Source organism: Diabrotica virgifera, chromosome 10 (assembly GCF_917563875.1).
Source record: "Diabrotica virgifera virgifera chromosome 10, PGI_DIABVI_V3a".
Taxonomy (NCBI): Eukaryota; Metazoa; Arthropoda; class Insecta; order Coleoptera; family Chrysomelidae; genus Diabrotica; species Diabrotica virgifera.
The window spans coordinates 103649180-103673223 of record NC_065452.1 but is presented as its reverse complement, the minus strand read 5'-3'; the positions used below and the strand labels follow the sequence as shown (position 1 = coordinate 103673223).

General features: G+C 33.2%; 1 protein-coding gene across 1 annotated transcript in view; it reads left to right on the top strand.

Annotated features, from left to right (window-relative positions):
* The window catches only part of LOC114335624 (putative inactive tyrosine-protein kinase Wsck), a 106344-nt gene that overhangs the window by 37685 nt on the left and 44615 nt on the right, over positions 1 to 24044 (top strand). The window contains exons 3-4 of the mRNA XM_028285886.2: positions 9893 to 10189; positions 10677 to 10903. Of these exons, the coding sequence (XP_028141687.1) occupies positions 9893 to 10189; positions 10677 to 10903 (524 nt within the window). The remainder of the gene's footprint in view (positions 1 to 9892; positions 10190 to 10676; positions 10904 to 24044) is intronic.

The following is a 24044-nucleotide window of genomic DNA, read 5'->3' as shown; positions in this document are numbered from 1 at the left end:
GAGTATGACAACTAACACTGTGACAGGAGAATTTTATAGATGTAAATATATAGATGGCTATTAAAAAATAGAGGTTAGTGATAGAAAAGTAAAAATTAGGGGTTGTATGTATTTTTTAATTCTACACCGTATAAAATTAAGGTAAGTAGACAATTTTGTCCAAAAAAATAAAAAAAATGTCAGGGATGCAAACCCCCTAATAATTTTTGGGTATGAAAAATAGATTAAAACCTATTCTCAGTTCTACAGGATATACCTGTAAAATTTCATAAAAATCGATCAACCCGTTTCGGAGGAGTATGGTAGCTAACACTGTTTAAGAGAATTTTATGTATATAGAAGTAACTGTGAATTAAACAATAAAAGTGGCTAACTTTGACCGCAATTAACCTAGGCGAAAAGTTTTTTTGAAAATTCATATAAAAATACCAGCTTTTGAAATCCCAAAGTAGATTTACTCTACAGTCAATATTAACCCGGGAGTAGTCGCGCTCACTTCTGTAACGTCGATAGTCGCGTGTGAGATTCTATCTCAAAATACGAATTTAAAACAAATTTTTATTTTGTACTATTTTTATCTACTTTTTATATTGAAAATATATATTTCTAACAATTTTATGAAAAAAACCTGTGTTAACGGCCACCTGCCAACATCGGCCACCTGTCCTAACGGCCAGTTTAAAAATTTTCCAAACCAATTATATGTAGACTACAAAAACTGGCAATACCGGCCACCTTTCTATATCGGCCAATAGTTCTTTCATTTTTAGTAGCCGTTACTGACAAATTTTACTGTACAGTAAAACCTGTGTTAACGGCCACCTGCCAACATCGGCCACCTGTCCTAACGGCCAGTTTAAAAATTTCCCAAACCAATTATATGTAGACTACAAAAACTGGCAATAGCCGCCACCTTTCTATATCGGCCAATAGTTCTTTTATTTTTAGTGGCCGTTACTGACAGGTTTTACTGTATTACGAAAAAGGATGAAATGTGAGGTTCTATCTAACGGCGCGACTACTCGCGGGTTAAAGCTAATTGGCTCTCCCCAAAGCCATAAATTCCACAAAAAGAAGAAGAAAAAAAAATTCCTACGCATTACTACACCCTTCCTCGAGGCACTTACGAAATTTTTCAAAATTGCAAAAATTTTCATCAAGTTATCGCGAAAAAGGATAAAAATTGAGATTCTATCTCACCGCGTGACTACTCGCGGGTTAACAAAGCTATTCAAATTGTTTTTAAGCCAAAAATGACTCTACTTTGGTAAACTGTTTTCGGAATGGTAAAAATGACTTTTTATTGATTTTTTTCAAACTTTTAAAATATAAGTATTCTTCTTTCATGTGGTTTCCACAGAATTGCTCTATCATTATTATTTTCTGAACAATAACATTGCAAAAAAAGCTCTTTGGGATAAACAAATTGAATAAAATTTAAACTAATTGAGAATCGTCTTGAAGTTTTTTGGGCATGATATGTACTGGTTGTCTCAACTGTTCGTGCAATATCAAAGTCTTAAGTTCATTGGCGCAAAAGTTATAGCAAATTTTTATTTTCGAAATTTCAGTCTTATTTTGCAATTAGCGAAGTAGCAAATGATCGGACAAAAATTCAAAAACAGCCATTTTAAACCTTTGCTCATCTACTAAAAGATGAATACTCCAAATAAAACATTTAATAATCAAGTATATTCAAATGGGAAATAAGCCACAATTTTACCTAAAAATGATTTTATTAACGTTTCGACGCCCAAGTCGGGTGTCGTTGTCAAAATACAATTTATTGTATTTATTAAAATATTATTTATCAAAATACAATTATTTTGTATTTTGACAACGACACCCGACTTGGGCGTCGAAACGTTAATAAAATCATTTTTAGGTAAAATTGTGGCTTATTTCCCATTTGAATATACTTGATTATAAAAAATGCCTCAAGAAAATAGCTTCAGAACAACATTAAAAAACATTTAATTACCCTATTTTTACCTGTAGCGATTTAAACGAAAAAACTGCCATTTTTGACCCTTATTTGTTAATAACTAAAATTCTCGCCCGAACTGTGACGGGCATTTTTGTATTTATAATGCATTAGGTATATAGTACCCAAAAAACCCATTTGCAACCTGGCTGCTCAAGTGTCCCGACAAAATCCTTATTTCTCTGGACTCGTGAGTGTTCCCTCTGACTGAACCAGGATATTCCGACGCGTGCAGTCTCGGATTGCAACGAACGAAATGGCTGCGATGCCGTAACGACATCTGCTAAGAAAAAGACTAAGTTTTTAATCTAATAACACAAAACGACATTAAAATATTCTGCATCCCATCAGATTGAAAACAGTGGGAATCTTCTCTGGTAACAACCTCGTAAGCTTCTAAAAAATACAAACCATACGGATGCCAAAAGACTATAGGATGCCAAAATGTTTATACATTTTACGAAAAATTTTCATTAAAAAAATTTTGTGATTGATGGTATACAGCCAGCTACAGGAAAAATTCTTTCTTTTCCTTGTGGATTTTGAACTATTGTTATGATCTGCTTTTTATTAATTTTATATTAATTATTATTTATCTGATTAATTATTTAATTGTTGCAAATCATACATAAAAATCTCAGGGTGCCTTTTTATACTATAAAAAAAAACTAAATTATCTCACGTTATACTTATCTTCTCTCGTGAGTTCAGTATCTCTTAGTTGATCCTAATCGGGATAAAATAGGGAAAAGAAATAAAGCAAAATATTAAAATAAACATACAGAATTGTCTTTTATTTATCAAAATCAATACTCTAAAATCTATCAAATCTAAAACCTGTGGACACAGATGTCCGAATGAAATTTTTACCACTTAAATTTATTATAGTTAAAAAAAAACAATTTATCGGTTTGTTCCCGATGACTTTGGTAAAACAAACTAAACAAAACAAATTTATGTATTCGCAAGATTAGCTATACTTCCTATTTACTTTTAGAAATATTGGAATTTTAATTCATATGCTTTTTACTCAAAATTTTAGTTTCCGAACATAAAAATATCTTTCACATAAGTTGACTGACCTTTTGCTTCAATCACTCTGATGTCTTCTCGTGACCCAAAAACAGCTCTCCCTCGTTGACTATGTTAAAGGCTACTCATCAAAGCCCTCTCCGTTCTCCAGCTTCAAAACTATCAGCATACCAGCACCAATTCTCCAACAAGCCGGGCCTCTTTTGACACGTACTCGATTCAAACAAAACTCCAAAAATTCTCTGCTCTCCTTCTCACAATAATACAGAATCAAAGAGGTATTTCGTCTCAATTTGATCTGTCTCTCGTTCCACTTTTCAACACTATTCTCCACTATCAAACAGCCACTGGTATCTGCTAACTATCTATCCACGAAAACGTCGAACTGCTCTTCAGCGATGCCAAAAAGATAATGACCTCTTTTTCAAACTCTCTCAATCATTCAAACTACCTTTCCCCTTCCAACTTGCCAAGAATCAGAAACAATCTTTTCCATTCGACAAACAAACATTCATTTTCAAAATTATTCCGACCATCCTAATTACTTTCGGGAAAACTCTACAACGTTTACTCGTGTTGAACAAAGATATTAAATTCCAAACTTTCTTTTTAAACCACTTTCCCAGAAAGTGATAATTACATCTACCTGTGCATTCTATAGTTCTCGTAATAAACAATATATTTTCATTTTAAATCTAAATACATCGTCCTTTTCACTTTAATTATTCACTAAAGTCTTTAATGGTTCATCGGAAAGCTCATTAAAAAGAGAAATCCACTTACATCCAAACTAAATTCTAATAAATATTTACATCTCAATATACAGGGTGTATCAAATTTATGTGCCCGCGTTATTTAAGAAAAAATTTAATTTAATTTTTATTTTGCCTTTGATTGATAAAATTGAAAACACAATAACATCCCCGCCTTGTTTTGAGATAAAATCAGTATTAATAAGTGCAACAAAAATATGATTTTCTCTCGACAACAACACTTTTCTATTGTGTCAAAATATTTGGTCCCACCTGAAAAACAATTGCATTCTTTTTCCCAGTGTCTGTACTTAGATGGGATAGGATAAGTTTTCGATCGAAAATTTCCTAAGTCTTTAGTCTCAAATGAATTTTCATACTTTTTGGCTACTCCGTTTTCTTCATTTATTAAATTTTCACATTCCCTCCATATTACACGCAGTTCCTTCTCCTTTTCTTCTCCACATATTAAATCTCTTTCTTTTTCCTCCGATTCTCTACACATGTTTATTGTGTATTCTGTCTTCTCCATTTTGCATATTTCCTCTTTAAATACCGCAGTCTCAATTGTATCTTTTCCGCCTTCTTTTTCTATTCTGATCTCTTCTTCTTCTGGGCTCATCTCATCTTTTGAGGAATCCCAATCTTCATTTTCTTTTATCCATCTTCTTTCTTCTTTTTCTTCTTCTGGGCTCATCTCTTTTTTCGAGGAATCCCAATCTTCATTTTCTTTTGTCAATCTTCTTTCTTCTTTTTCTTCTTCTGGGCTCATCTCTTTTTTCGTGGAATCCCAATCTTCATTTTCTTTTATCCATCTTCTTTCTTCTTTTTCTTCTTCTGGGCTCATCTCCTTTTTCGCGGAATCCCAGGCTTCATTGTTTTTATTTATCTTCTGTTGCTTTCTCCTCTTTCTTCTCTGTCCTTGCTTCATTGCCAAATTCATTTCCACCGTTTGTTTTTTGTCTGCATTATCCTTTTTTCGTTTCTCATGTTCTTTGTCCATTTCCAGAATGTTCGGTTCTTCTTCTTTTCCATCTGTGATTTTCATCGTGTTATTTTTGAAATCTATCACCACATGTTTTTCTGACAATTCATCCACTCCTACGATCATATCATGAATCATGTTTGGCATTATAACGCATTGTAGTGCATAAAATTTCTTCCCCAATCGAACCTTTATTCGTATTCCTTCATTTATTGTTGCCAAAGTCCGTTTATTTGCGCTCACTAAATTTACCCTGGGAATTTTGTAAATCAAATTCGTCAAATCAACCTCTTCTATTAAGGAGGGGGTATGGTTTGAAATCAACGTATCAAGTACATTTTTGTGAATTTTTTTCGAAGCTATGGTAAAAATATTTTATTTTTAAATTAAATAAGCACATTAAGTACAATTCAAAGATGCTTAGAAAAAAATCCAATCCAAAATATTGGAAAATAAGCCATTGGTGACAAATTTTGACAGGCAGCTCACAAAAGAATGGATTTTGCGGTGGACATCAGAACTCGTCACTCGATCATACGAAACAAAAAATTCAAAAAGATTTAATAAGCTTATGAGTTTCACGAGGTCACAACGTCGAGTTTTTTATTTTTAATGATTTTTGAATTTTTGGTATCACTCAGAAATCAAAAAAATGAAATTTTTGGTAAAAATTTTGCGAAAATCAACAGACTTATTATTGTTGAACAACAAATAAGCAAAAAAAGTAAAATATCTCGACGTTGTTACCTCATGAAATGTCTAAAGAAAATATGTGCAAAATATCAGGTAGATCGGCCCAGTAGTTTTTCAGTTACAATGTCCACCGCATTTGAAAAAGCAGTTTTGAGAAAAATGCGTTTAAAGTTTTGACAACTGCATCTTCATCTTCTTATTTGTCTGCCAAATCGTAAAGTGATGCACATTGGAATATGTTTTTTAAATCGAGGAGTAATCTACAAAAGATAAGGCGAACAGTTGTTTAACGTTTCTCACTATGCTCAAGCATGCTGGCGCGAAGTCGCGGCAACGCGAGTCGAAGGTAGGGATATTCAACACCCTGTATCTCTGGTAATTTTACTCCGATTATTTTGAAATTTTCAGAGAGTATTCTTGGAAGTATGCACTTTTATTTGAAATAATAAAAAAAATTTAATATTTCAAACCATACCCCCCCCCCTTAATTTCCTGTTAATCAAAGTAATTTCTGAACCAGTATCAATCATAATTTTAATCGGTTTCTCATTGATAAAACCATCTACAAATTTTAAATTAGATCCATTTCCTTTATCATTATTTCCTGCTAATTTAATAAATTCCTTCGGGTGACAAAAAATTCCTGTTTGTTCTTTTGTTTTTAGTGAGCGCCTTCGTAAAAAAACGATTGCTGTTCTTCTTCGCTTCTTCTTTCATCGTTTTGTCTCTCATCCTCATATTCGCCTATTTGCGTATTGTTTACCGCTCTTCTATTTTCTCTCGGTCTGTTGGACCCGTATCGGTTTCCACGATTTTCCTGTTCATTCCTTTTATTATCATTTCTGTCTCCTTGATTTGTGCGGGTGTTATTTCTATTCTGGTTTTCTCGGTATCTGTCTTCGTTCCATTGCCGATTTCTTTGTTCATAGTTTCCTCTTCCATTGTCTCTATTTTCATTTTCACTCCTCGGAATAAATTCTCTTCTTGTATAGTCTCTCCTAAAGTTTTGTCTTCTATCTCTATAGTCTTGATTTTCGCGTTGTCTATAATTTTCTTGCGATCTTCTTATTTCTCTTTCCCTCATTTTTGCTTTTCGTATTTGTAAAAATTGGCACAAACTGTCGATATCTTTGTAGTTTTGTAACGTTATGTGATCTTCTAAGGTATCTTCAAAATGTCTGGCTATCAGTTCTACTATCTGTTCGGACGAATAATTGTAGTGTAGGTGTTTTGCATTGTTGTATAATTGTAGAGCGTATGTTTGTTCTGAAATGTTCATTCTATCATGGTACCTCCCATTTTGCAATTCCTTGTTTATTTCTAGCTGTTGTATTTTTCCCCAGAAATAACTCAGGAACTTTTGTTCGAATTTATGCCAATTGTCCAATTCTTCTTCTTTGCTATCGAACCATAAACTTGCCTCATCTTTAAGATGGTTCCTTATCGTTTCTTTGGCTGTCTCGAAGTTGCCGATGTATCGTATTTTCTTTTTTAAATTGTTTATGAAAATTACTGGGTGTAATTTTTTTATATCCCCGCCAAATCTTATTTTCGCTTCCTCTGAACTATGGATAATCGTTTCTCTTCTTTCTCCGAAATTCTGTTGCGTCCTGTTTTCGGTGACTTGTTTTTCTATTTCTGTGATTCTTTTTTCCACTTCTTCTCTGTCTACTTGAATAGCATTTTCCAGCTTATTTTCCAAATTTTCTAGTTCCTTTTTCTGGCAATTGTTTATCTCCTTTATTTTGATTTTGATTTCTTTAATCTCTATCTCCTGTTTCTCGCTCTTTTCTGAAATCTTTTCAATTTTTTTAACCATTTCCTTCTTAATACTCTCTATATTTCTGTTGTTTTCTTCTATTGCTTGTTTTGTTTCATCCATTTTTTGACCCATTTTTTGTTGTGTTTCATCCATTTTTTGTTCCATTTTTTGTGACTGGAGTTGCATCAGTTGTAATAATTTATCTGTTCCTGATAATTCCTGTTGTTCTGATGCCATGATTGTTGTTTCGAAAATGTCTTCCTGTTCTATATGTTCTTCTTGTTCCAAATGTTCTTCTTGTTTTTTGTTTTCTTTTCTTTTGCTTCTGGTTGTTATCGACATGTAGTTAAAATTTATCCCCGCCTAATATGAAATTCGAAAATACCTTGTATGCTGTCGAGACGAAAATTTTTCTCTCCCCAAATATAATCAATTTATCCCACAAATTCTTTAAATATTTCAAAATGCAAATCAATCAAAAATAAAATAAATATGTAAAAAAAACTGTACCTAGATAAAAAAAAATTAAGTCAAACAAATATTTCAAAAATTTTAAATATATCAAACTTTTTCCGACGGGCAAATAAATTCTCCTTCACCTGTTTTTCCGTTTCCTATTCCCTTCAAATTCACAACCAGAGATACTTTAATGTCCTACGTTGGCTCGCCATGTTGTTATGATCTGCTTTTTATTAATTTTATATTAATTATTATTTATCTGATTAATTATTTAATTGTTGCAAATCATACATAAAAATGAATAAAAAATCTCAGGGTGCCTTTTTATACTATAAAAAAAAACTAAATTATCTCACGTTATACTTATCTTCTCTCGTGGGTTCAGTATCTCTTAGTTGATCCTAATCGGGATAAAATAGGGAAAAGAAATAAAGCAAAATATTAAAATAAACATACAGAATTGTCTTTTATTTATCAAAATCAATACTCTAAAATCTATCAAATCTAAAACCTGTGGACACAGATGTCCGAATGAAATTTTTACCACTTAAATTTATTATAGTTAAAAAAAAAACAATTTATCGGTTTGTTCCCGATGACTTTGGTAAAACAAACTAAACAAAACAAATTTATGTATTCGCAAGATTAGCTATACTTCCTATTTACTTTTAGAAATATTGGAATTTTAATTCATATGCTTTTTACTCAAAATTTTAGTTTCCGAACATAAAAATATTTTTCACATAAGTGGACTGACCTTTTGCTTCAATCACTCTGATGTCTTCTCGTGACCCAAAAACAGCTCTCCCTCGTTGACTATGTCAAAGGCTACTCATCAAAGCCCTCTCCGTTCTCCAGCTTCAAAACTATCAGCATACCAGCACCAATTCTCCAACAAGCCGGGCCTCTTTTGACACGTACTCGATTCAAACAAAACTCCAAAAATTCTCTGCTCTCCTTCTCACAATAATACAGAATCAAAGAGGTATTTCGTCTCAATTTGATCTGTCTGTCGTTCCACTTTTCAACACTATTCTCCACTATCAAACAACCACTGGTATCTGCTAACTATCTATCCACGAAAACGTCGAACTGCTCTTCAGCGATGCCAAAAACATAATGACCTCTTTTTCAAACTCTCTCAATCATTCAAACTACCTTTCCCCTTCCAACTTGCCAAGAATCAGAAACAATCTTTTCCATTCGACAAACAAACATTCATTTTCAAAATTATTCCGACCATCCTAATTACTTTCGAGGAAACTCTACAACATTTACTCGTGTTGAACAAAGATATTAAATTCCAAACTTTCTTTTTAAACCACTTTCCCAGAAAGTGATAATTACATCTACCTGTGGATTCTATAGTTCTCGTAATAAACAATCTATTTTCATTTTAAATCTAAATACATCGTCCTTTTCACTTTAATTATTCACAAAAGTCTGTAATGGTTCATCGGAAAGCTCATTAAAAAGAGAAATCCACTTACATCCAAACTAAATTCTAATAAATATTTACAGCTCAATATACAGGGTGTATCAAATTTATGTGCCCGCGTTATTTAAAAAAAAATTTAATTTAATTTTTATTTTGCCTTTGATTGATAAAATTGAAAACACAATAACAATTTATTTATGAAACTAATTACTCCGACCAAAAAAGGGATATATCTACTTTTTGACAGATAATTTAATAGGCTTTAATATGAGTATACATTTGTAATGGATTGGTTATCATTTATATGCGTAGCAATCGATAAACATAGAAAAGTGTTTAATTGATGTTAATAACGCTAATAAAATTTTTTTCAAAATGTGTTATTATTGCATTTAGCATTAGTACCAAATAGTACCAAAAAGGGATATACTTTTTAAAAGATAATTTATTAGGCTTTAATATTGCGTATAAATTTGTAATGGATTGCTTATCATTTATATGCGTAGCAATCGATAAACATAGAAAAGTGTTTATTTGATGTTTATAACGATAATAAGAAATTTGTCAAATTCATTCCTGAATGATGCATTCATTTTTAAATGTTAAACAGTCGATATAAATTTTCATAAATGTATGCTCATATCAAAGCATATTAAATTATCTTTCAAACAGTATATCCCTTTTTTAATCCGAGTAAGAGTTTCTGAAAAAAATATAGTTAAAGTTTAAAGTAGGCTGATTTCTTTGCACTTTAGTTTATAACATAATGTATCTAAAACATTTTTAGTGCCTGGTCCTCCAAGAAACTATAAGGTAACAAACATTACAGAAAACCACATAAGGATAACATGGCAAGAACCAGAATCATTTGTAGAAATTACTAAATATAAAATTATGACCAATGTGATACATACTTACTCCAGTTATGCTCCTATTAGCCCAGAATGGTTTTACTCAAATGATACATTTCAAACAGCCTTGAATACATTATTACCTGCTACAAAGTATAATGTAACATTGTCCACTGTTTCACCAGATGGGGATGGAGCTCTAGTTTTTCGAGTCATAGAAACAAAACTAGATAGTAAGTTGTATAGTTGCAAACCATAATTTTATTATACATTATATTTTATACCTTATATCAACACTCCCAACGAAAACTGTCATTACTTCTTCTTCTTTAAGTGCCGCCTTCCAATCGGAGGTTGAATATTATCATCACTATGTTTACTCTATCTACCGCTGCTCTGAATAATTCTACAGAACTGCATTTAAACCAGTCCCTTAAATTCTTCAACCATGACACTCCCCTTCTTTCTATTCTCCTTTCTCCTGTTATCCTTCCCTGTATTCTTAATCTTAGCATATCATATCGCTACCTCTGCATATATACATACAGAGTGAAGCCAGATCAACAGTATATCGGGAGGGAGAAACACAATAGATCTGCAAAGGTCGCAGTGTATCATGCTCTATTGGCCGCTCCATTTTCTACATTCTACATGACATCATATTTCATCCTCTTTTTGGAGATTTCTATTTTTTGATACTATTATTGTAAATTATTCTAGAACCAGATAGTATACCCACGAAGCCAAAAATTATCGAAAATCGTGGACATCAGCTCGATGTTCAACTTCTACCAACACCAAATAATAATGGTCCGGTAACAGCTTATAGAATTATAGTTGTCAATGAAGATGCCAATCAAGATTTTGATGATACTGATCTTGGTTCATATCATGATGCCAACAGAAATGGATTATCTTACTACATAGCTGCCGAACTGAATCCAAAGGTATGATAATCATATGCTTTTTAAGGTTTTCAAAAGTACACACAACCAAATTTATGTGGAATCACCATGTATTTCAAAGCAATATTTATTTCTTTTGAAAAAACTTGTTATTGTTGCGAAGAATAAAGGTTTTTATTGAAAATAAACAAATCGATAAGGCAGCTTTTGGAAGCTACAGGTGTAACTGTTTCACTTGAAACGATAGGAAGAAGAGTTCGTGCAAGAAGTATACAGCAGGAGACAGTTATTGGTTCCCGAGTTATCCAGGCAGCACAAGATTGATCGCCTAAATTGGTGTCTTCACCACCAAAACTGGAACATTGGGAATTGACAAAATGTGCTATTTTCAGAAAAACTGGATTTGTGTAATATTAGATGACCCACGAAATCGTCTACTTAGAGGTCTAGGAAGACAAGCAAGAACAAAAACTGTCAGATCTGTTCGTTCACAAATGTAAAAGGAGAAGTGTAATGTTCTGGAGAGGAATTGTGATCCGTAAAAATACTCCTTTAATTTTCATCCAATCAACTTTAACTGTTCACAGGTATGTTGATAACCTGTAGTTAGGCTCTGGAGAAGTGCAACAGGAGAAAATTTAATTTTCATGCATGATAGTGGACCTCCACATACCATTAGAGTGACTAGAGACATCATTGAAGCAGATTGAAACTGCCTTGTTTGGAGTGGCCTGCTTGCTCACCCGAGCTTAACCCTATAGAGTATTTGTGGGATACGCTTAAAAGAAAAATTAGAGCTCGCCGGGATAATCCACAAAATACCGCACGGCTAGTACAAGCTGCTCTTGAAGAATTGAACAACCTACCACAACAAAATGTTGATAATTTGATTAGGACCGTGCCCACGCAAACTGAAGGTTGCATAAGGACTAGAGGTGATAACACTGACTATTAAAAAAAAAAACAAAAAAAAATTAATAAAAACAATTTAAACATTATTCGTCTTACATTGAAATTTTTTATGCAATAGGGAACTTGCACATTTTTTTATTACATAATAATGTTCAGTTTGTTTAAAAATGAGATTTCCAAAATTTCACGCTTCAAAGACTCGTAATAACTTAGAAATACATATTTAAAGTCTTCTGCGGTATAAAATAGTTCAAACGACCCGTGACGTCACATAGTTTTACATTAGTTATTATTATGGTTAAATTTCGCTGTGTCTAGGTACACGTTAACGTCACATACCTGTATTTTTTACTGACGTTTATAATGTCTAATTTAAAATTATATACAATTTTGTTTACTTTTTGGTGTAAAATGTAAACGCACAACCATATGACGTCACGACGCGTTTTTTGCTGGCTGGAATAATTTGAATTTTTAATCGTCTTTAGGGGAAAAACGAAAGACAAACAAAACTTTTTTATCATTGATACATGTTTTAAATTATGTTCTGTTGTGATTTATAACATTTTTTTCCAATTTAAAATTTTATGCAAGTTCCCTATTGACTTTAAAGCAACTAGTTTCAATTTGCTTTTTAAATACCTGATTGTTTTATTTGTTACGTATTTGTATTAAATTACTTTAAAATAAATATTGTTTGACTTCGTGTGTTCATTTTTTTAAATTCGCACGAAATAATAAGAAATATCAGGTGATTCCATGTAAGTTTGTTTGTGTGTATATTGTACCCCAGGTTACGACGCATTTAAAAATTATTGAAACATTACTGCCCGCTATTTTTCAACTGGAATATCTGGGGGGTAGTCAATAGAAAAGGCGTACCACCTCGGGGTTATTGAAATTATTACTGCGTCAACATTTGAAGTACATTTGTCATGCATTTTAATATTGTGAAAAAAACTATGCATTGTAGATGAAAACGTTCAATATAATGACTTTCTTGAAAATACTGGGCTCTTTAAAATGATATTTTGTAAATTAAAAAATGTTTATAAACAAAAATGTTATTGCATATTAAACCCTAAAGTAAGCATATTTTTCAATTGATTGTGATTATTAAAGTAAATAATAAAAATATTTAAAATATATTTCACAATGTAGTTATAGTCCTTGGGCCCACCATTTAAAAACTATATATTGCCTCCCTTATGAGATTTTTGTTATTCAGTTATTCATGTCGAATCGGACAACTTTTCTACTTCGGAAAATTTGGGGGCGTTTCGTAAATATAGAGTTTTCTAAACAAAAACATGTCGAGCAATATTACCAGTTAATTGTAAATATTTTTATCAAACAATCCTGCAAAAATCAGCTATGAGGGTGTAAATTTTATGAATTTTTATCATGCGTGCCCACTCTCTCCCCTATGGGGGGCGCACTTCTTCTTCTTCTTTAAGTTCCATCTTCTATCGAAGGTTGGAAATCATCATGGCAATGCGGTGTAAATAAAACAACTCAACAAGTAAGCGTATCAATTATTCCACCCCTCGGATAAGGGATAACCACCCTCACCGGGAGAAGATAGCCTTAGTGCCCAGGGCTGTCATATGGCGATCCTGCCAGGATACATAGACACAGGAGCTGACATTTCAATACTAAAATGTTCACAAGATTTTATGAAGGAACAGGTGAAACCAAACACAAAGGCAAAAATAAAAGGAGTCACTAAAGGAGAGTTGCAAACAATGGGAGAAGTTGAGACAACACTCGAAGTAAAAGGAACTCGATTCGAACACATCTTTCAATTGGTAGAACCTAACTTTCCAATTCCAACAGACGGAATCATTGGGAGAGACTTTATTTCTAACTTTCAATGTATACTAGATTACGCAAACCTTAAAATGCACATTAAAGAGGACAACGATTGTTACATTAGTACGAAAATTCTGGATAATATAGACAATGACACCATAATAATACCGCCTAGATGTGAAATTTACAGAATCGTAAAAATTTTTCAAACGTTAAAGAAAGACAGGATAGTGGAACAGCAAGAAATACAACCAGGAATATTCATAGCAAGAGCAATTATTTCAAGTAATAATCCATACATCAAAATTTTGAACACAACGTACGAAACAGTAAATGTAGACGCAAGCACAATCAGGACGTTGGATATTAAACTATTCAATATATATAGGCTAGTCAACGACAGCAAGGACAGAAAAAAAGAATTACGAGAATCACTGAAATTAGACATACCAGAATACATACGAGACAACTTAGTATCGTTATGCGAGGAATATTCGGACATATTCGCCCTAAGGCATGATATGTTAACCTGTAACAATTTCTACGAACAAAAACTAAGAGTTAAAGACCAAACTCCGGTATATATCAAGAATTATAGGACACCTCATGCGCAAACAGAGGAATTAAATCGACAAGTACAAAACCTAAGAGACCAAGGAATCATAGAACCATCTACATCCGAGTACAACAGTCCAGTAGTACTGGTACCGAAAAAAGCTATAGATGGAGGAAAAGCATGGAGATTATGCATAGATTTTAGACAACTGAACAAGAAGATAGTTACAGACAAATTTCCATTACCAAGAATAGATTCGATATTAGATCAACTAGGAAGAGCAAAATGGTTTTCAGTTATAGACTTAATGTCAGGCTTTCACCAGATACCATTAGAAAAATCATCGAGAAAATACACATCGTTCAGCACAGAAAATGGAGCATTTCAATTTACCAGATTACCTTTTGGATTAAATGTAAGCCCAAATAGCTTTTCAAGAATGATGTCAATAGCATTTTCAGGATTAACACCAGACAAAGCATTTCTTTACATGGACGATATCGTAGTAATTGGAATATCCGAAAAACATCACTTAGACAACCTGAAAAAGACATTCGAGACATGTCGAAAATTCAATTTGAAACTTAACCCAGGAAAATGTCAATTCTTTAGAAGGGAAGTAACATATTTAGGACATGATCTTTCTCAAGAGGGAGTATCACCAGACAAAGCGAAGTATGCAGCAATTGAACAATATCCGACACCTAAGACAGCGGAAGAAACAAAGAGATTTGTAGCATTTTGCAACTATTACAGACGTTTTATTAAAAATTTTGCGGAAATATGCAGACCACTCAACAAATTATCGAGGAAAGGAGTAGAATTTTCGTGGACCGAGGAGTGTGAAAAAGCATTCAAAAAGCTTAAAGCATCTCTGACGAAACCACCAATTTTAAAATATCCTGATTTCAACAAACAGTTTATCTTAACAACAAACGCATCCAATGAGAGTTGTTCAGCAATCCTAAGTCAAGACTACGACGGAATTGACCTACCTATAGCATATGCATCAAGAAGTTTTAGTAAAGGAGAATGTAATAAACCTATAATCGTTAAGGAATTACTAGCGATTCATTGGGGAATTAATTATTTTAAATGTTATCTATATGGAGCACCAACATTCAAAGTAAAAACAGACCATAAACCTTTGACACACCTATTTGCAATGAAAGAACCAACCTCAAAACTCACGAGGATCAGATTAGACCTAGAAGAATATGACTTCGAAATAGAGTATATAACAGGGAAAAGTAACTACGCAGATAGTCTTTCAAGAATAACATTGCATCAACTAAAAAACCTATACATAGACAACGCCCATATACTAGCTATAACAAGAGCTCAAGCAAAAGAAAAGGAGAAAGAAGCAAGACAAACAAAGGCTGAAAGTGAACTCGCACTACAGCCAGAAGCCACCAAACAGACAGTAAGGAAGGTACTAAATAATTTAGAGGCGCATAGACTACCAATTTTGTCCTTTGGAGCAGAACTAATCTCACCAAGACTGAGCATTAGGGCCAAAAACAAAATAAAATGCAGCAAAAGCATAGCCACAGGATTGAATCGTTTCGATTTAAACCAAGCGTTGGTACAGCTTGATAAGCTGGCGGTAGAGAATGCAGTACGTAAAGTAAAAATATACGTAAATGATATTATTTTTAAAATGTGCACAATTGATGAATTTATTAAAGAAGGAAATAAAAAAATTGAAGAATATAGAAATATACATATGTGAAGTACCAGAAACAATAAAAGATGACAAAGAAAAACACAGATTAATAGAAGAATACCATAATCACCCGATGTTCGGAGGACACGTAGGGAATAACAGACTAATTAAGAAGCTAAAGGCAAGATTCCGATGGAAAAATTTGGAAAAAGACGTAAGAAAATACGTAAAACAATGCCACAAATGTCAAATTAACAAACCGAAAAGAACACATGTCGAAGAGTTCGTGATATCGGACACATCTTCCAAACCATGGGACATAGTATACATAGATACAATAGGTCCATTCACGAGAAGTAATGAAGGTAATAAATACTGTATCACAATGTTGTGCGAACTGACAAAATACGCGGTCAGCATACCAGTGTGCCATAAAGAAGCAGAGACAATAGCAAGAGGAATCTTTGATCATTTCATACCAACATACGGACTCATGAAGCAAATAAGAACAGACCAAGGCACAGAGTATAAGAACGAAGTAATGCAGGAATTAACAAAGCTATTAAAAATAGAACACAACTTTTCAACGGCATACCACCCACAGTCCATTGGAAGTTGTGAAAAACTACACAGAACGTTGAACGAGTACGTAAGAGCATTCATAGACGAAGACAGAGAAAATTGGGATGTGTGTTGCAGAATGTTCACATACTGCTACAATACAACCCCTAACGCGTATCATGGATACACACCGTTCGAACTGTTATATGGCAGGAAGGTTAATCTACCGGAAGACCTTACACAGGAGATTCAACCATGTTACAATATAGATGCCTACTACAATGAGTTACGATACAAACTACAAAGCGCACACGAGAGAGCCAGAACCTTCTTATTAAAACACAAAAAAGAGCGGCAAGAAAAGAATAAGCTCACAGCAACACCACAACACTTTAAAATAGGAGACCTAGTCCTTGTAAAAAGGGAAGAGAATGGTAAGTTTGATAGTCTTTATGTAGGTCCTTTCACAATAACAGAAGTAAATAACGTTAATTGTAAAATCAGAATAGAAAACAATAAAATCAAGGAAATACATAAGAATAGATTATATGCTTACAATCCGAAAACACAGTGAGTGACAAGTGTTACGAAACAATGTTGTTAAACGAACATTTTATATTATTTATGTATTTGCGTAGGCTTAGGAAGTTTGTATATAAAATAAATTTTTTGTATTGATTACAACACAGTATGGGTTGGTAGTACGACTTGCAAATTTCCCTCCCCGTAGTCGGAAAATTCCTAAAAAGGGAAGGTGTACAAGAATTCATCTGTACTCAGTAGATATATCTTAAAAACACCCTGTAATTATCTACGATAATTACTTTCAGTATTTATGTCATCATAACAACATTACAACCTTCATTCGATTATATAAATATTGTTAGTCAAGATCACGATTCACTAATAATTGCAGAGTCAATTATAAACACTTTTCATGGTCGATGCTGAATAGGCATTTCTAAATATATAAACAGTTAAACTATAACAAGGGAATTCTTTATTATTATATTAGACATTCGTCATTCTATTTTGGTGATCAGACGTAATATTTCCACATTAAAGATAGTGTCTCTTTCTACACGAGATGTTCTTTGGGTGAGGTGCTACCAGCTTATACTCATGCGAGTGTAAATAAAACAACTCAACAAGTAAGCGTATCAATTATTCCACCCCTCGGATAAGGGATAACCACCCTCACCGGGAGAAGATAGCCTTAGTGCCCAGGGCTGTCATACCCTGTTGACTGCCGCTCTAAATATCTCTGCACTACTGCATTCGAACCATTCCCGTAAGTTCTTAAGCCAGGATGTTCTTCGTCTTCCCACATTTCGCTTTCCTCGGATTTTGCCTTGCATAATAAGTTGTAATAATGAGTATTTTTGCCCTCTCATCACATGTCCCAAGTACTCAAGTTTTCGTCTTTTGATAGTTAGTATTATTTCCGGTTGATTTCCTATCCTTCTAGTTACTTCCACGTTCGACATTCTTTGAATCCATGATATTCGTAGGATTCTTCTGTAACACCAAAATTCAAAGGCGGCCAACTTATTCAAATGGACTTGTTTCAACCTCCACGCTTCCAAGCCATAAAGAAGAGTAGAGAACACGTAACATCGAAGCATCCTTAGGCGTAGTTCTAACCTTATATCCCGACAACAAAGAAACTTTTTAAATTTAATGAATGATGCACGTGCTATTTCAATACGTGTCTTAATTTCTTTGGTTTGGTCTACATTTGATGTTATCCATGTTCGTAAGTATTTGTAGTTATCCACACTCTCAATCACAGTATCTTCAATAGTTAATTGGATGTTTACGTGTGCCGATTTAGTTATGATCATGCATTTAGTTTTCTTTAAATTCATCTTCAGTCCGTACTCATGACAGCGTTCATTAAGGCGTTGCATTACGTTCTGTAAATCATTGTTGTTATCTGTTATTATTACTGTATCGTCTGCAAAACGTAAGTTGTTCAAAACTTCTCCATTGATAGATATACCTTCTATTGAATTTGAGAGCGCTTCTTGAAATACCGCTTCACTGTAGACATTGAAAAGTAGTGGAGACAGCACGCAACCCTGACGGACTACGGGGGGCGCACTAGTGAGTTATAAATGATGATTTTTTGCAGGATTGTTTGATAAAAATACAATACAGTACTTACAATATATTGGTAATATTTTCCGACGCATTTTTAAGGGTACTCCAGTTGTCGGACGCACCAAAGTTTAGAAACCTCTATATTTACGAAACGCCCCCAAATTTTCCGAAGTAGAAAAGTTGTCCGATTCGACATGAATAACTGAATAAAAAAAGTCTCATGAGCATTACTGTATGTGCAAAAGATAGCCCGATCAGGGAACACAAAATTTTACGAAAACCTCCAAAAAAATAAAGAAAGGATGAAAATTTGGAAATAGGTAGTTGAAATTGTCTATTATTATTAAAGAAAAAGTTTACAATTTTACATCACCTCCATTTTACAAAAATTGGGAAATACGAGGTGAAAAATATTTTCTCGTGAGTGAAAAAATATACGTTCAAAATAGGCCCGGAATTGGATAAAATGACTAATTCTAAGGAATTTTTGTTCTACAGGGTAGCGAGAAAGTATGGAAACACGGTGATTTCTCGGAAACCGCTCGAACGATTTTTATAAATTTTGGTGGGTAGGGGTGTCCTAATGCGGCCGATATTATAGTGGTAATTACATTGTTGTCAAATCTTCCGTTTTTCTGGAAATCTAATGAACTTTCTTATTTTAAATGGAATACCCTGTATATTGTTTGCGTTTTCAAGTCTTTAAGAAATACTGATTATTTTTCATGTTATGTTTCCTATATCTAAATGCCATAGTTTCGGAGCTATTGTTACATTTATTAAAAAGAAAAAAAATTTAACAAATTATACAAATTTATTTTTTTGGACCGAGTAGATATTTTTTAGGTTCTTTGGGTCATGCGGAACAAAAAAGGTCTTTTGTAATTTTCCTCATAAGTTAATCGTTTCCGAGTTATGAACATATTAAAACTGAAAAAAAATCGAGAAATGACCGATTTTCTGGGTTCAAAAACACAAGTAAAAAAATAATTTTTAAAATTACGAAGTATCTAAATTCAAGCTCAAACCTTTTTCTATCAGATCTCTATAAGAATTTTTGGCATATTTATTCTAAAATATTGTTTTTTTTTTAATTGTTAATAAAGCTCATATGCGAGGACGGGCTATCGGGCTGCATTAACCACTAAAAAATAATGTTTTAGAATGAAATTAGATCAAATCACTTATCGGCATCCGATAAAATAAGGTCTTAACTTGAATTTAGGTATGTACTTTATAGTTTCAAAAATAATATTTTTTACTTATGTTTTTGAACCCAGAAAATCGTCATTTCTCGATTTTTTTCAGTTTTAATATGTTTATAACTTGGAAACGATTAACTTTTAAGGAAAATTACAAAAGACCTTTTTTGTTCCCAATGACCCAAAGAACCTAAAATAATATCTACCCGGTCCAAAAAAAATAAATTTGTATAATTTGTTAAAAAATTTTTTTAATAAATGTAGCAATAGCTCCGTAATTATGACATATAGGTATAGGGAACATAATAAGAAAAATAATCAGTATTTCTTAAAGACTGCAAAAAACAAAAAATATACGACACGGTGTTCCATTTAAAATAAGAAATTTCATTATATTTCCAGAAAAACGAAAGATTTGACAACAATGTAATTACCACTATAATATTGGCCGTATTAGAATACCCTTACCCACCAAAATTTATAACAATCGTTCAAGCGGTTTCCCAGAAATTACAGTGTTTCCATACTTTCTCGCTACCCTGTATAGAGTTTTTTGACTAAGTCAATACTTTTCGAATTATTTGCGAGTGAATATGTTCATTTTTAACTCATTTTAAATAAAACTTTTGAAGAAAAAAAGTACTGTTCTGCACTTTTTCTTGACGTCAGTCATGCTTTTGATAAAGTCTGGCACGAAGGGTTGCTCTTCAAAATAAAAATGAACGTTCCTGATTCAATGTTTACTATACTAAAATCATATTTAGAAGAAAGGTACTACCGTGTCAAGCATGAAGCAGATACATCAAAAATCTACCCTATACGATCTGGAGTCCCCCAAGGTAGTGTTCTGGGTCCTATATTATATCTAATATTTACACACGACATACCAACAAACGAAAATGTAACGACTACAACATTCGCAGACGACACAGCTATGTTAGTCACAGATGAAAACCCCGCAACAGCTACCGAATCTCTTCAAAGGCATATTAGGAACATTGAAAAGTGGACAAAGGAATGGCGAATAAAGATCAATGAATCAAAATCACAACATATCATATTTACAAAATGTCGTAAAATATCGCCCAATATAGAAATAAATAACAAAGCAATTCCACAAGCCGAAAGCGTTAAATACCTTGGTTGCACCTGGACAAAACTTTGACATGGAGAACACATATATGGAAAAAGCACCAACAGTTAATTTTAAAATTTCGTAAACATTATTGGATACTGGGCAGAACATCGAAGTTGTCTATACGGAACAAACTGTTGGTATACAATACAATACTCAAACCAGTCTGGACCTATGGGATTCAGCTATGGGGTACAGCAGCAAAATCCAACATATCCATAATGGAAAGATTACAATCCAAAGTGTTACGCTCTATAACAGACGCCCCATGGTTCGTGTCAAACAAAGACATTTATTGTGATCTAGAAGTACCTACGATCTGTGAACTGATAGTTCAGTGCAGTGTTCGGTACATAAAACGCCTAGAAAGCCATCCAAATGCCCTGGCAATAAACTTGCTTGATAATAGTCAACAAACTCACAGACTAAAACGTAAAAATCCACTGGACCTTATTTATAATTAAGTTTTATAACTCACCGTAATTGGGTTTATGTTTTAGATATATGTATTGTTTGTAAATGTAAAATGTATGTTTATATGTAGCATATTATCGGAATGTCATGTTTGTTCCATACTAGAGGTCGAGTCATTGGACTGACCTCTCTAACGTCATTTTTTTTTACTTCAAACCCCAAAGACGCTTATTGTTAGAATTTTTTATAACTAACAGATTGCTGAATAAACGTTAAAAAAAATTTTTTTTAAGGATACTCCAGTTGTCGGACGCGCCAAAGTTTAGAAACCTCTATATTTACGAAACGCCCCCAAATTTTCCGAAGTAGAAAAGTTGTCCGATTCGACATGAATAACTGAATAAAAAAAAGTCTCATGAGCTTTACTGTATGTGCAAAAGATAGCCCGATCAGGGAACACAAAATTTTACGAAAACCTCCAAAAAAATAAAGGAAGGATGAAAATTTGGAAATAGGTAGTTGAAATTGTCTATTATTATATAAGAAAAAGTTTACAATTCTACATCACCTCCATTTTACAAAAATTGGGAAATACGAGGTGAAAAATATTTTCTCGTGAGTGAAAAAATATACGTTCAAAATAGGCCCGGAATTAGATAAGATTGTTCTATAGAGTTTTTTCACTAAGTCAATACTTTTCGAGTTATTTGCGAGTGAATATGTTCATTTTTAACAAAAAAAACATGTTTATGGACGGTTTTTCGCAGATAACTCAAAAAGTAAGTACCTACTCTAGCGAAAAAAATACTTAGTAAAAATATAGCTTATAAAAAACTGGTGTAAGCGTGAGGTCTGCAGACCCAATATAAGCAGAGTTATAGCTAATAAAAAGTAGGTTCTTCTTCGTCAAATTCCAAATCGAATATTTCAATGTGAAATAACCAAAAAACAGAGCACTTTTCGGGGAAAATTCATTTCAACTTTTTTAAAGTGTTAAAGGAAAGGTTTATTATTGTTTCTTAAAAAAATTTCTAACATTAAAAATAAGTGAGTTACCCTCAAAATATTGTTGGACCCTTTTATTTTTTGGTACAAAAATCGCGAAAATAACCCCCTAATTAGCTTCCCAAATAAAATTAATCGTAACCGCTTCACAAGTTACTTTACTTATGTATTGTTTATATTATCTATAAGTTTCATTGGTTCAAAGTGCTCAGTTTTGAAAAACATTGGGTTTAAAATATAACATTTTTTTTTAATTTTGAAAAAAAAATGGAATTGTTAATGGAATTAACTTGAAAATTATTAGTAATACCAAAAATCTTAAAGAGTAATAGAATGTACGTTTTGTTTTCTGAATATTTTTCCTTTTTTGTTTTCTTGTTATACTAAAATTGATTATGCTATAGCTGTTCAAAATTTGCCTAAACTCGTGATTAGTTACTCGTTCAAGCCATTTTAACTACAGCTATTTCAAAAATAATCACTTTGAACCGATGAAACTTACAGATATATAAATAATATATAAGCAAAGTAACTTGTGAAGTGGTAATGATAAAATTTATTTGTGATGCTAATTAGGGGGTGATTTTCGCGATTTTTTTACTAAAAAATAAAAGGGACCAACAATATTTTGAGCGTAACTCACTTACTTTTAATGTTACAAGTTTTTTTAAAAACAAAAATAATCCTTTTTTTAAACACTTTAAAAAAGTTGAAATGAATTTCCCCGAAAAGTTCTCCGTTTTTGGGTTATTTCACATTGAAATATTCGATTTGGAATTTTATGAAGAAGAACCTACGTTTCATTAGCTACAACTCTGCTTCTACTGGGTCTACAAGCCTCAAGCATACACCATTTTTTAAGTTTTTTATAACCTATTGTTACGCGAATTGACTTTTAATTATTATTAAATAAATAAAAGACTTACTTGAAATTGTTTATTTATAACACTTACAATTAACACTTATTTAACAACAATATATCTAATTTATTTTACACTTACTAACTTATTTAATTCATTTGCAAATATTTATTTATCTACTTTAAAAATAACACATAATACATTTCAAACCCGCTCACAACAACGTAACAATATATCGCGTCGAATGTATTAACTGACTGACTGCTGCTTAAAAATCATCCGCTTATATAGATACGGCTCTGCTTCGAGAACATTTGGAACGCCTGAGGCAGGTCTCCGCCTATCATCGGGAAAATTCTGGATTAGCGGAGACATTACTCGTCGATGACGTGTCGCCGTTGTTTGTTGACTGCTAGGGGCAGGGCCGGCCTCAGTTAGAAATTCGTCACATTGCCCCCTCCTTAAAAGATGGTTCCTCCTGGAACCTTGTCAGGACTGGAACTGGATGCTGGTATCGGCAACTGGACCCTCTCTTACAACTCCCAGTTGTATAAAAGTGACAGGGGACGGTCTTCGCTCCGCACCAGTAACTATGCGGATTGCAACAGACTAACACCTGGACCTCGGTGTCTTGGAAAATTTCTTCTACCATATTTCGGATAACTCTCCAGTCTAATTGGCTGCATTCTAACTTTGGCATGGCCAACTTTTGCACGTCGGACTCCAACACGTGCTCTCTCAATTGAATTAATGCATCCCATACATCTTGGTAGGTAGGTTGGTCATGGACAGTGTCTTTTGTTACCAGATAGAATAGGTAACGTGATGTATCTTGGAGTTTCAATGCTTTGCCAGGAGCTGGCAGTTGGCATTGAAGTTCTGTAACTCGACCAAACTTCCTGCGGAAGGCGGATGCCAACCCTCGTGCGTCTTTGATACTGGCCGGGATGGTAT